This window comes from Drosophila navojoa, chromosome X (genome assembly GCF_054131105.1).
Source record: "Drosophila navojoa isolate 15081-1374.11 chromosome X, UAZ_NAV_1.0, whole genome shotgun sequence".
In the NCBI taxonomy this organism is placed as follows: Eukaryota; Metazoa; Arthropoda; class Insecta; order Diptera; family Drosophilidae; genus Drosophila; species Drosophila navojoa.
Genome location: NC_142895.1, coordinates 31,337,690 through 31,351,207, shown reverse-complemented (window position 1 = coordinate 31,351,207; position 13,518 = coordinate 31,337,690). Strand labels below are relative to the sequence as shown.

The 13,518-nt window shown below is 37.9% G+C and overlaps 1 protein-coding gene and 1 long non-coding RNA gene across 4 annotated transcripts in view; both read right to left on the bottom strand.

Annotated features, from left to right (window-relative positions):
• LOC149090834 (uncharacterized) overlaps positions 1–13,518 on the bottom strand; it is a 177,718-nt gene that overhangs the window by 64,018 nt on the left and 100,182 nt on the right. The window lies entirely within an intron of this gene.
• l(1)G0196 (inositol hexakisphosphate and diphosphoinositol-pentakisphosphate kinase) overlaps positions 4,982–13,518 on the bottom strand; it is a 45,066-nt gene continuing 36,529 nt past the window's right edge. For 2 of the 3 annotated variants that reach the window (XM_089264580.1, XM_089264581.1), the window contains exon 11: positions 12,570–13,310. In XM_089264580.1, the coding sequence (XP_089120706.1) occupies positions 12,844–13,310 (467 nt within the window). In that variant the 3' untranslated portion in view covers positions 12,570–12,843. Of the gene's footprint in view, positions 5,938–11,149; positions 11,364–11,416; positions 11,493–12,569; positions 13,311–13,518 lie in introns of those variants that run through there. The other variant, XM_089264583.1, reaches the window with a different exon arrangement.

Here is a 13,518-nt window from a genome sequence, read left to right as displayed (position 1 = left end):
TACAAATGGGATGCGATTTGCGATCCTTTGTACCTGTTCATATAGTTACATACATATACAGGTGCATGCCAATAAAAAAAAAAATTCTAAAAAGAATCGGCATATGCACTTGTCACTTTAGTTATAATCGCGCCTCTTCAATTCGAACCCAAAATCATTCAGACAATTCTTAGTTGAGGTATGCAGCCAATGTTCTCGTCCCATGCATACACACATGCACGTCAATGTTCATGTCCCATGCATACACACATGCACACCAATGTTCACGTCCCATGCTTACACACATGCACACACACAAACGCACATGTAAAGGCACATAGGCATACAAATGCTTCTACAAGTGATATCCCACAATTGTGGGCATCGCGTCCCCTGCGTACACACAATCATACATATGTACATATAAGTGTGAGGCACTTCTCAAAATCAACCAAATGCAAATGCTGGGACCTAAAATTACTACAAGCAGCAAGAGCTACGCACACAAGCATACAAATGCTCATAATACATGTAGCAAGGGAGAGTGTGTGCGTGCACATTCGTCGCGAAAGCATTTTCACTATGAGCACCAACGCTTTCATACCCTTTCCACAAATAATATCGGAAACACATATACAGATTTTGTACGAGCTTGGCAAACGGTTTGATAAGTCGGTATACTCTTCACACAGAAGGGAAGGCATGGGTTCTTGCTGCGAAGAAATTTCAATTTTCGTGAGCTGGCAGCTCAGAGCTGCTGCTTGTGCTCACATGCATACACACATATACACATTTGAGAGAGCAGAGAGCATCGAGAGAGAGAGAGAGAGCAAGGGAAACATTTAGCATAGAGGGATCTTTTGTTTAACAATCGACCATCTCGGTCGAGCGCATGAAGAGAAATGATTTTGTGTTCCCATATTTTAGTAGCACAAGCCTAAAAAGTGAGGAGCCGAGCAAATACGAACGGTCTGGGAACCAATGCTTGAAAATATGTAAGTGTGCAAAACGCTTTGCACTACGTGTCCGGTCTATGTGTTCTCTGGTTAGTGGTACTATTCAGTTTTTGTTAAAATTTACCCCCCACCCCTAAATCCACCCCCTCTCCCTCATCTTTGTAAAAGTCGTATATCAAATACTAGAGACTTGTGGTTCGGTATATACATACATACATTTTAACATTATGATTACGTTCTGAAAGCTTCATTACGATCGTACGTCTATAAATTAAATTATTCAACAAACAAATTCTCATAATATTGCCCACTCTGCAGCGCAGGCAAGTTTTTACGGGTTAACCAATTTAGTCATTCCTCTTCTTCGCTTTTAGTTGAACTAGCAATTCTTCCATATGTTTCAGAAGGTTCGAAACTATATGCCTCTAGAAGTGCAATAACTTCTGTAGGCAGTTCTCTTTTTCTCATTCAACGAGCTCCTTTTTTCAAACTGAGACCTTAAATAAGTGGGTCAGATAAGTCTAGTGCTTTATTGAATATGCCACTTATATTATGTAATCGCCTGCACTCCTTAGCATGTGATTTTCGATCGTTTTTGTAAATTTTATTTCGGGCTTCAGCTGCGCGCTCTACCAAAACACCAACCAAAATGTGGTGGATAGTTGGAGGCATTGGATAGCAAAAATATTATATATAAAACAAGTAAGAAAACTCTAGTCGAGAGCGCTCGACTAGATACTACCCTGAACCAAACTAATAGAAAAGCACATTTAGTATGGTTCAAATTTCAATTTCGATGTATTTAAAAATATAAATGAAATAAAAAACTCATTTAATTATATATATAAAAATTTTGAAACAATTAAAAAAAAGAATTACGACATGCTCTGGGTTTGAACCCGAGACCTCGAGATCAAGCGCCGCGCTTTCTACCTTGACGCCAACCTTCTGTTTCGAATTTGAATGTCAAAACTGAAATAGATTCACTGCTACAGCGCCATCTACCAAATCTAAGTCAAACTAACTGCTGATGTGACTTTAAGAATGTGCAAGAACAACCAAACTAATAAAAACGTACATATATGTAGTATGGTTAAAATTTCAATTTCGATTTTTGAAAAAATATAAGAGAAATTTAATCAAATATATAAAAATTTTGAAGCAATTAAAAGAAAACTACAACACGCCCAGCAGGATTTGAACCCGTGCCCTCGCGATCGAGCGCGGCGCCCTCTACCATGACGCCGCCCCTGTGTTCTGATTTGCAATGTCAAAACTGAAATAGATTCACTGATGCAACGCCATCTAGCAGAACTAAACGAAATTAACTGCTGATGTGATTCTAAGAATGTGCTAGAAGATGTTTGAATGTATGTGTGCACACGTATAGGAAAACTGCTGTTGCTGCAGCACGTGCGTTTGTTAATTGGCCAAACATTTTGTTAATTTATTAACGTCGATTGATTTAATGGAATTTAATGATACTATCAGCATATGGTCTACATATTCTATTGAATATTTGGCATTTCAAAAAAAAACATGTCAAATCATTCACTATACTAGCATCTGACCTTCACTGGGGATTCTGGTGAATTTAGAGCCGGTATCCAAAAAATAACAAAAACCGAAATTGTATAAAATGCATTGGAATATTTTTTTAAAATTTTGAGACTATAGCTTTAAAAATGTAGGAGATATAAATTTATAACCTATTGCGCTTGGGTTGCGCTGCAGTGTTGGCAATATTATGAGAACTTATTTCTGGAATAATTTAATTTCTAGACGTACGATCGTAATGAAACTTTCAGAATGCTATCATACTGTTTAAATGTATGTATGTGTATACCGAAGCACAAGTCTCTAGTATTTGATATACGACTTTTACAAAGATGAGGGTGAGGGGGTGGATTTAGGGGTGGGGGGTAAATTTTAACAAAAACCGAAATTGTATAAAGTTCATCTTAATATACATTACATAAATTTGGAGACTCTAGCTTGAAAGATGTAGGAGATAAATTTATTTAAGTGATCTTCGATAAGGTTTTTTATCGATAAAAAAGTATCGGAATGTGTTATCGTTTTTTAGTGATAAACTCGATATGAGCGTGATATATACGGACATTTTAAAAAAAAGTTGAAGTCTCTAGCTCTTATATCTTCTGAAATTGACGCGTTCAAACATACGGACAGACGGACGGACGGACGGACGGACGGACAGACAGACGGACAGGGCTAAATCGACTCAGCTCGTCGCCCTGATCAAGAATATATATACTTTGTGGGGTCTGCCATGCTTCCTTCTGCCTGTTACATACATTTTAACAAAACCATTATACCCTGATTTCCCATTTTCAATGGGTTCAGGGTATAAAAAATATAATATAACAAACACAAATTGAATGTTTTCTATAAATCCGGCATATACTGCAAATTAAGTGTTTATGCGAAATTATGACAGTTCACAAGATCGTCCAAATGCAAATGCTGGGCTTTAAAATTTGTAGAGGCAGCCAGAGCTTCGCACACAGGCATACAAATGCTCATAGTACATGTAGCAAGAGTGTGTGTGTGCATGCTCATCACGAAAACATTTTCATTATGAGCATCAACGCTTTCATACCCTTTTTAGAAATAATCATAAAAACGCAAGCATTTTGTATGAACGTCGCAAACGCTTTACAAATTTCAGTATACCCTTCACTCAAAAGGAAAGATTGTCGCGAAAAATTTCAATCTTTGTGCGCGGCTGAGAGTGATGGTTTCAGCGAACATAGATAGCGAGAGAGAAGGACTGAGAGAGAGAGAGAGTAGGACAAATGGCACATAGCTGTGCTTCATACGGAATCGGGACCATTTCGATTGAGTGCTCACAGCGAACTGTTTTTGTCGTGCAGTATTTTCACTGCAAATACGAAGTAAAGTGGTCGACCAACTTAACAGTTTCCAGCTGTAGAAAAATTTTTTCTACATGTCTAGTCTATGTGTTCTCTGATCAGTTGTTCCAGTCTACTCTTATTTTCAACTTGATTTATAACATTGTAATAAGTTTTTCGTGAAACAGATAACTCTTCAGCCAACTGGCCAACAGATTAAATTTAGCTTTTATTCTGAAGAAAATTTCGTTTTTTTCCGATTTGCCCCGCCCCTACTGACACCTCATTTTTCGCCACTTCATAGAACGAGCTAGCTGCAAATTTTGAATGCTCACGCTCAAAGAATTGAAAATTACAAGCTTTTTTCGATATGCCACGACCCTAAAGAGGCGTGTCAGTGGATCATCAATAGAGGAGGTTACTAGTAACTTAACTATCCAAATTTGAAGCTTCTAGCTCTTAAACTGTAGGAGACAACGTTTTTACTTGTTTTTATACCCTGAACCCATTGAAAATGGGAAATCGGGGTATAATGGTGGAGGCGAAGGGCGACGAGCTGAGTCGATTTGGCCCTGTCCGTAAGTCCGTATGTATGAACGCGTCGATCTTAGAAGATATAAGAGCTAGAGACTTCAATTTTTTTTAATTGTCTGTATATATTATATATATAATATCAATAATTTGACCCCCCCGCCCCTATATCCACCTCCTCACCATCATACTTGTAAAAGGCGTGTTTCAAATACTAGAGACTTGTGCTTCGGACATTTATACATTATGTTTCCGCTCTGAAAGTATCATTAATTTCGTACGTCTGGAAATTAAATTATTCAGCAGATAAATTCTCAAAATATTGCCCACCCTGAGCGCAGCCCAACGCAGTCGTTGCTTACTGCGCAGTTAGCAGAGCGCATTCTAATACGTGCGTGTGTATGTATGTATGTGTGCCAAAAGATGCAGAGTGATTAAAGTATCAGATTGGGGGGTTCAGGGTATCTCCTAGTCGAGTAGTCTAGACTGTAGTCTTCTTACTTGTTTATTTTTTGCATTATGTTCAATAATTCGATTGCCTAGCGCTATAACAATAAAATAGTTGGATTTTTATTTGTGTGGGCCAAACAACAATGCAGTTGCTACAACAAGTTTAAGTTAGAGATATACATAGATATACATATATGATAAATAGAATAGTTTTATTTCGTAAGTTAGGCGACCATTCACTCCGACGTCTCTAGGTTCGCCTCCTGTGTCATATCTATTGGCGATACAGCTGCAGGCAGCAATAAAAACTCGTTAAACAGAAAGTCGGCGTCCATGGACTGCGTTTTGCCGTGATAGCCATGCACAACTCCCCTCTTGGGGGGCTCAATAAAGCGCTCTTTAACAATTAAGGCGCCTGGATGTGGTGCCGCCATAGTCCCCGAAGTATTTGGAGTCGATGTTCTGCATCCAGCATCCAAGTCCAGAGAACAGCAAACGGACAGTGCATTGGGCAAGGGATTATAATTTGCCGGGCCAGCTTTTTGACACCCGCCAATTGGTATTTCCTGTCGTTCTATTAATAGTGTAGCATCGGGCTTATGTTTCGGCGAGCCACAACTGAGGGAAGCAGACTCGGAGCCGGCTCCACCACTACTCTTCAAGTTGATACAGCTTTGTGTATGCGAAACATTCGCATAATCATCTTTAGTTCTGACCAACGGAACACGTTTAAGTGTGTTGCTCTCAAAAGGGAAATTGGAATTGGAAGTGGACTGCGTTAAATTTTCAAATTTACGTAAACGCGCATCCTGACGTAATTGCTGTGCTGCCGCCGGCAAGTTGATCGAGGCATGCAGTACGCTGGCTTCCACGCTGATGCCAGCACCTTCAAACAAACTAATCTGCTTCTGGATGCGAGGTGAAATTGGATCCTGAGCACGTCTTGCACTTTGCCGATTGCGCTCCGGTGATGCCTGGGTAATGTGCACGGGCATTGCAAAGCAGAACTTTGGATCATCCATGGCCACATCAGGTGGCGCAACGGCATGCGTCGCACAGCAAAAGCATGTCTCAAATTTTGGTTCCAAGTCTATGGGCAGCGAAGGAGTCGTTGCTGTCGACAGTGATGTTTCATCATCATCAAAGCCCTGCAAGAGGTGATATATTTATGTAATAATAAGTAATAGTGCTTTAAGAGGGACCGACAAGCAGATATCTTGAATCTGCGGCTATCTGTTCTATTAATCATTCTAGGTCTCATAAATACTGACACACACACACATACACATGCATCCACTGAATAGGCTCTGGGTAAGTGCCTAAGCAGATGATTTAAAATATATACATATTTACATTCACATGTACGTATCTACATACATAAATATTATTTATCAAAGGTATTAATGCGTAGATCGTATATGTATGTAGGTCTATATGATCTAGCTTTCTTGCTTTAAAAGATATTTCAATTCCATTTTTATTTCAAATTTGTATGACAACAAGAAGACTCTAGTCGAGACTGCTCGACTAGGAGATACCATGAACCCTCCAAGCTGATATTCTAATTATTTTCTCGTTACAGCTGAAATGTGTCTTAAATGCCAAATTTTTACCCGACTGTTTCCAAAAACTATACAATAACACCTAGGGGATATATATGAATCACTTACAGCTCGAATTCGGTCAGTTGTCAAGGAAAAAACCTAATATTAAAGCAACGCCAACCCCTAAGTTTTTTTGAGTATATTAAATATTCTATATCGATATACATATACCTCATCGGAAAGGTTCTTCAATCTACAATTTAGCATTTTAACTTTTTTAATTTCAACTAATGTTACATGTTTTATTTACGCACAGCATACATTTTGTTAGGAAACACTTTACACGTATGAACGCCGAGATTTCAGAAGATACAAGAGCTAGAGAGCTGAAATTTGGCATGCATATTCGTGTATACCATACGCAGTACGAGTTTGCTTTATTTTTTCGATAAATAATCCGATAACTTTTTTATCGAGAATAATCCAAAAATTATTTTATTTTTTCAGCCCCATTTGAACACTAAGACTTGAAGAATTCAGATTTACTGTGTATATACATACATATGTTGAATACTAGAGACTTGTGCTTTGGAATGTACATACATTTAAGCATTATGATTATGTTCTGAAAGTTTCATTAAGATCGTACGTCTATAAATTAAATTATTCAACAAACAAATTCTCATAATATTGCCCACTCTGCAGCGCAGGCAAGTTTTTACGGGTTAACCAATTTAGTCATTCCTCTTCTTCGCTTTTAGTTGAACTAGCAATTCTTCCATATGTTTCAGAAGGTTCGAAACTATATGCCTCTAGAAGTGCAATAACTTCTGTAGGCAGTTCTCTTTTTCTCATTCAACGAGCTCCTTTTTTCAAACTGAGACCTTAAATAAGTGGGTCAGATAAGTCTAGTGCTTTATTGAATATGCCACTTATATTATGTAATCGCCTGCACTCCTTAGCATGTGATTTTCGATCGTTTTTGTAAATTTTATTTCGGGCTTCAGCTGCGCGCTCTACCAAAACACCAACCAAAATGTGGTGGATAGTTGGAGGCATTGGATAGCAAAAATATTATATATAAAACAAGTAAGAAAACTCTAGTCGAGAGCGCTCGACTAGATACTACCCTGAACCAAACTAATAGAAAAGCACATTTAGTATGGTTCAAATTTCAATTTCGATGTATTTAAAAATATAAATGAAATAAAAAACTCATTTAATTATATATATAAAAATTTTGAAACAATTAAAAAAAAGAATTACGACATGCTCTGGGTTTGAACCCGAGACCTCGAGATCAAGCGCCGCGCTTTCTACCTTGACGCCAACCTTCTGTTTCGAGTTTGAATGTCAAAACTGAAATAGATTCACTGCTACAGCGCCATCTACCAAATCTAAGTCAAACTAACTGCTGATGTGACTTTAAGAATGTGCAAGAACAACCAAACTAATAAAAACGTACATATATGTAGTATGGTTAAAATTTCAATTTCGATTTTTGAAAAAATATAAGAGAAATTTAATCAAATATATAAAAATTTTGAAGCAATTAAAAGAAAACTACAACACGCCCAGCAGGATTTGAACCCGTGCCCTCGCGATCGAGCGCGGCGCCCTCTACCATGACGCCGCCCCTGTGTTCTGATTTGCAATGTCAAAACTGAAATAGATTCACTGATGCAACGCCATCTAGCAGAACTAAACGAAATTAACTGCTGATGTGATTCTAAGAATGTGCTAGAAGATGTTTGAATGTATGTGTGCACACGTATAGGAAAACTGCTGTTGCTGCAGCACGTGCGTTTGTTAATTGGCCAAACATTTTGTTAATTTATTAACGTCGATTGATTTAATGGAATTTAATGATACTATCAGCATATGATCTACATATCGATTGATTTAATGGAATTTAATGATACTATCAGCATATGGTCTACATATTCTATTGAATATTTGGCATTTCAAAAAAAAACATGTCAAATCATTCACTATACTAGCATCTGACCTTCACTGGGGATTCTGGTGAATTTGGAGCCGGTATCCAAAAAATAACAAAAACCGAAATTGTATAAAATGCATTGGAATATTTTTTTAAAATTTTGAGACTATAGCTTTAAAAATGTAGGAGATATAAATTTATAACCTATTGCGCTTGGGTTGCGCTGCAGTGTTGGCAATATTATGAGAACTTATTTCTGGAATAATTTAATTTCTAGACGTACGATCGTAATGAAACTTTCAGAATGCTATCATACTGTTTAAATGTATGTATGTGTATACCGAAGCACAAGTCTCTAGTATTTGATATACGACTTTTACAAAGATGAGGGTGAGGGGGTGGATTTAGGGGTGGGGGGTAAATTTTAACAAAAACCGAAATTGTATAAAGTTCATCTTAATATACATTACATAAATTTGGAGACTCTAGCTTGAAAGATGTAGGAGATAAATTTATTTAAGTGATCTTCGATAAGGTTTTTTATCGATAAAAAAGTATCGGAATGTGTTATCGTTTTTTAGTGATAAACTCGATATGAGCGTGATATATACGGACATTTAAAAAAAAAGTTGAAGTCTCTAGCTCTTATATCTTCTGAAATCGACGCGTTCAAACATACGGACAGACGGACGGACGGACGGACGGACAGACAGACGGACAGGGCTAAATCGACTCAGCTCGTCGCCCTGATCAAGAATATATATACTTTGTGGGGTCTGCCATGCTTCCTTCTGCCTGTTACATACATTTTAACAAAACCATTATACCCTGATTTCCCATTTTCAATGGGTTCAGGGTATAAAAAATATAATATAACAAACACAAATTGAATGTTTTCTATAAATCCGGCATATACTGCAAATTAAGTGTTTATGCGAAATTATGACAGTTCACAAGATCGTCCAAATGCAAATGCTGGGCTTTAAAATTTGTAGAGGCAGCCAGAGCTTCGCACACAGGCATACAAATGCTCATAGTACATGTAGCAAGAGTGTGTGTGTGCATGCTCATCACGAAAACATTTTCATTATGAGCATCAACGCTTTCATACCCTTTTTAGAAATAATCATAAAAACGCAAGCATTTTGTATGAACGTCGCAAACGCTTTACAAATTTCAGTATACCCTTCACTCAAAAGGAAAGATTGTCGCGAAAAATTTCAATCTTTGTGCGCGGCTGAGAGTGATGGTTTCAGCGAACATAGATAGCGAGAGAGAAGGACTGAGAGAGAGAGAGAGTAGGACAAATGGCACATAGCTGTGCTTCATACGGAATCGGGACCATTTCGATTGAGTGCTCACAGCGAACTGTTTTTGTCGTGCAGTATTTTCACTGCAAATACGAAGTAAAGTGGTCGACCAACTTAACAGTTTCCAGCTGTAGAAAAATTTTTTCTACATGTCTAGTCTATGTGTTCTCTGATCAGTTGTTCCAGTCTACTCTTATTTTCAACTTGATTTATAACATTGTAATAAGTTTTTCGTGAAACAGATAACTCTTCAGCCAACTGGCCAACAGATTAAATTTAGCTTTTATTCTGAAGAAAATTTCGTTTTTTTCCGATTTGCCCCGCCCCTACTGACACCTCATTTTTCGCCACTTCATAGAACGAGCTAGCTGCAAATTTTGAATGCTCACGCTCAAAGAATTGAAAATTACAAGCTTTTTTCGATATGCCACGACCCTAAAGAGGCGTGTCAGTGGATCATCAATAGAGGAGGTTACTAGTAACTTAACTATCCAAATTTGAAGCTTCTAGCTCTTAAACTGTAGGAGACAACGTTTTTACTTGTTTTTATACCCTGAACCCATTGAAAATGGGAAATCGGGGTATAATGGTGGAGGCGAAGGGCGACGAGCTGAGTCGATTTGGCCCTGTCCGTAAGTCCGTATGTATGAACGCGTCGATCTTAGAAGATATAAGAGCTAGAGACTTCAATTTTTTTTAATTGTCTGTATATATTATATATATAATATCAATAATTTGACCCCCCCGCCCCTATATCCACCTCCTCACCATCATACTTGTAAAAGGCGTGTTTCAAATACTAGAGACTTGTGCTTCGGACATTTATACATTATGTTTCCGCTCTGAAAGTATCATTAATTTCGTACGTCTGGAAATTAAATTATTCAGCAGATAAATTCTCAAAATATTGCCCACCCTGAGCGCAGCCCAACGCAGTCGTTGCTTACTGCGCAGTTAGCAGAGCGCATTCTAATACGTGCGTGTGTATGTATGTATGTGTGCCAAAAGATGCAGAGTGATTAAAGTATCAGATTGGGGGGTTCAGGGTATCTCCTAGTCGAGTAGTCTAGACTGTAGTCTTCTTACTTGTTTTTTTTATAAATTAGATATTTTAATGGGAAGTTGCGAGCTTGAATGAATGACACTTAACATTTTCTTTTTCTTAGTCAAAAATATGTATACCCTGTACCCAGTGAAAGTGGGAAATCAGGGTATAATTGTTTTGCTAAAATATATTTAACAGACCCCACAAAGTATATACATTTTTATCAGGACGAGTTGAGTCGATTTAACGCTGTCGCTCTGTCTGCCTGTCCGTATGTATAAACTCGTCGACGGACTTGGCCGAGTTCGCATGTCGTTTGTCATCAATAAGTTATATACTCTATAAGAGCGATCAAAAATTCTCTTCCCGGTTGGATATATTTGCACAAACAACATTATACAATGAATTATAATTTTTAGTGAGTTCATAGTACAGGAAGGTTAGTAAAGGAAGGTTAGGCAACGAAAAATTGAAAGGTAAAGCCATTATTATCTATAAAATATATATGTTCTGACTCACATCCACGGAAATAGTCATGGAACCCTTATTAGCCACCATGCTTAAGTCGATATCCTTATCCATGCCATGAGTTAGGCAAGTGCTTACTGGCTCTGCTTCGTCGCAGACCTTCAAATAAATGCCACCAAGAGTGCTAAACAGCGGAAGTGTGTCTTGGTTCATCGATTCAAAACAGCGCAGTTTATCCGACTCATTCAGTAGAATATCCATATTTCTTTGAATATTATACAAACATTGAGATAAGTAAGATTAACAAAAAGTACACACCTGTTGTACTGCTCCGTATCTTTTTTCTCTGGCCGCGCTGTTGTCAACATTTTGTCCAGTGCTTGTTGTTCCCAAATTTATTTGCAATTCATTGGCGTCGTGTTTTCAATTGTTAGTTTTTGAGTACAGAGTGTTAAGAAAAGAGTGAGTAAAAAGAAACGCAGGATATTGCATGCAGCAGTCAGAGACTTTCAGGCTAGCATAAGGCACAGCAAACGATTAGAAAGAGCATAAGAGAGAGAGAGAGAGGAAGAGAAAGAGAGAAAAAACATCCAGTACCAAAGGGGTATGCGAAAATATAAACGTTAACCCATAAGGACGATAAGACCGTGCAAAAAAGTGTAGTATAAAGGTAGGATAAATCATTCCAAATGTAGTATACTCATATCGGTTTTGTGTTTGTATGAACACAATTTTTTCTGCACTTTTGAAGCAAGAGAACTAAAATTTGAAACACATATTCATGTATATCTCCGATTCATAAAGTGTTAAAATTTTCCCGATCCGCCTACTAGGGGCGTGGCAAATCAGAAAATACATTTTCCTATCTGCCAGACTTTATATTAGTCGAAAAGCTAGAAAGCTGCGCCCAGTGGGGGCGTGGCAAATCAGATGAAACTGTATCTCTAGTTAAAACGTTGAAATTTTGGAAGCGTAAGCGAATGTTATAAGTCTATAAAGATTAATAAACAAACAAGTAAGAACGTTGCAGCCGTTCATACGGCCAGACGGACGGACATTGCACAAAACCAATATACTCATTTCACTTTCGTGAATGAGTATAATTATATATCTGAGCCCATAAGATGCTGAAGACGGGCGCTACCGACTGCGGAATACTGCGAAATACAATTGGCGTAGATATATCCGCCATAGCTCGTGAGCTTGGATGGTCGACGCGGATCTTGCCATGCCTGTAGTGGGCGGATCGAGAAAATTTTAACACTTTATAATTGGAGATATACACGAGTATGTGTTCCAAATTTCAAGTCACTAGCGTCAATAGCGCCGAAAAAAATTGCGTTCATACGGACAGACGGACATTGCACAAAACCAATATACTAATTCACTTTCATGAATGAGTATAATTATTATAATGGCCATATTTATATAGATTTGTGCCCCACCGCAATAGAAAAATTTGTAAACTCTGTACGATTAAAGATCTATTAATAGGTACTCAAATCATAATCAACAAACAATTATGTGATGGTTTAATCCACTGAAAAATTAAAGCAAAAGAAAGAAAATAAAACAATAAAATCAGAAAACAAAATTTACACATATCATTTGATATCAGTAGACTTGAAATATTTTGAAAAGGTAAATAATTGAGAGCATAAAAAAGCTTCAAGTTAAAGTATGGCAAGTTTAAAGTCGGAACGCACTAGTCGAAATTTTAAGGAGAATTATTGTTGATGCGGGTCTCAGTTACGCCAACTGGTTCTTGACTTACGCCTACAGAACTTACGCTGTTTTTCATCCGGTAATATATGCTTCATGACCACATCGTTGGGATCATCGAAATCCGACGATTGCGTTTGATCATCATTTGGATCACTAATGCTAGACTGGTCGCATTTGCCAGAAATGGGAGCGGTTCGACCTATTAGTTGAGTTGCAGAAACGCTGTCATCTCTTGGCTCAATCATAGAGGAAAAGGCAGCCATGGAATCCGAGGGCATAGATACCGATACATGCTGACCAATACCAGGTGTCAGCAGCGACACCGAATTACTGCCTGCAGCTCCTTCACGGATGCGTGGTGGAGACCCGGTTGGTGTCTTAAATATCTGTGCCAAGACCATATCCTGCAGGAAGCTATCCAGCTTGCGCAACGATAGAGCATTGTGCAGTGTCTCCAGGGGCCGGATCGGTGGTACATCTCCGAATCCTAAGCGCGGGGCACATATTCATATAAAACAATAATAATTTCTTATCTTTGGTTCAATATAATATATGAAAAGTATGAAGGGGGCATGGGATCAAATATGAAAACGGATTCGATCTACAGGATTGAGGCATATTAATATGTGAATATTAGTGGAATGCGTGTATATATAGTAAGTCTCAGACAAAGAGTAAACTTATGTGTGTACATT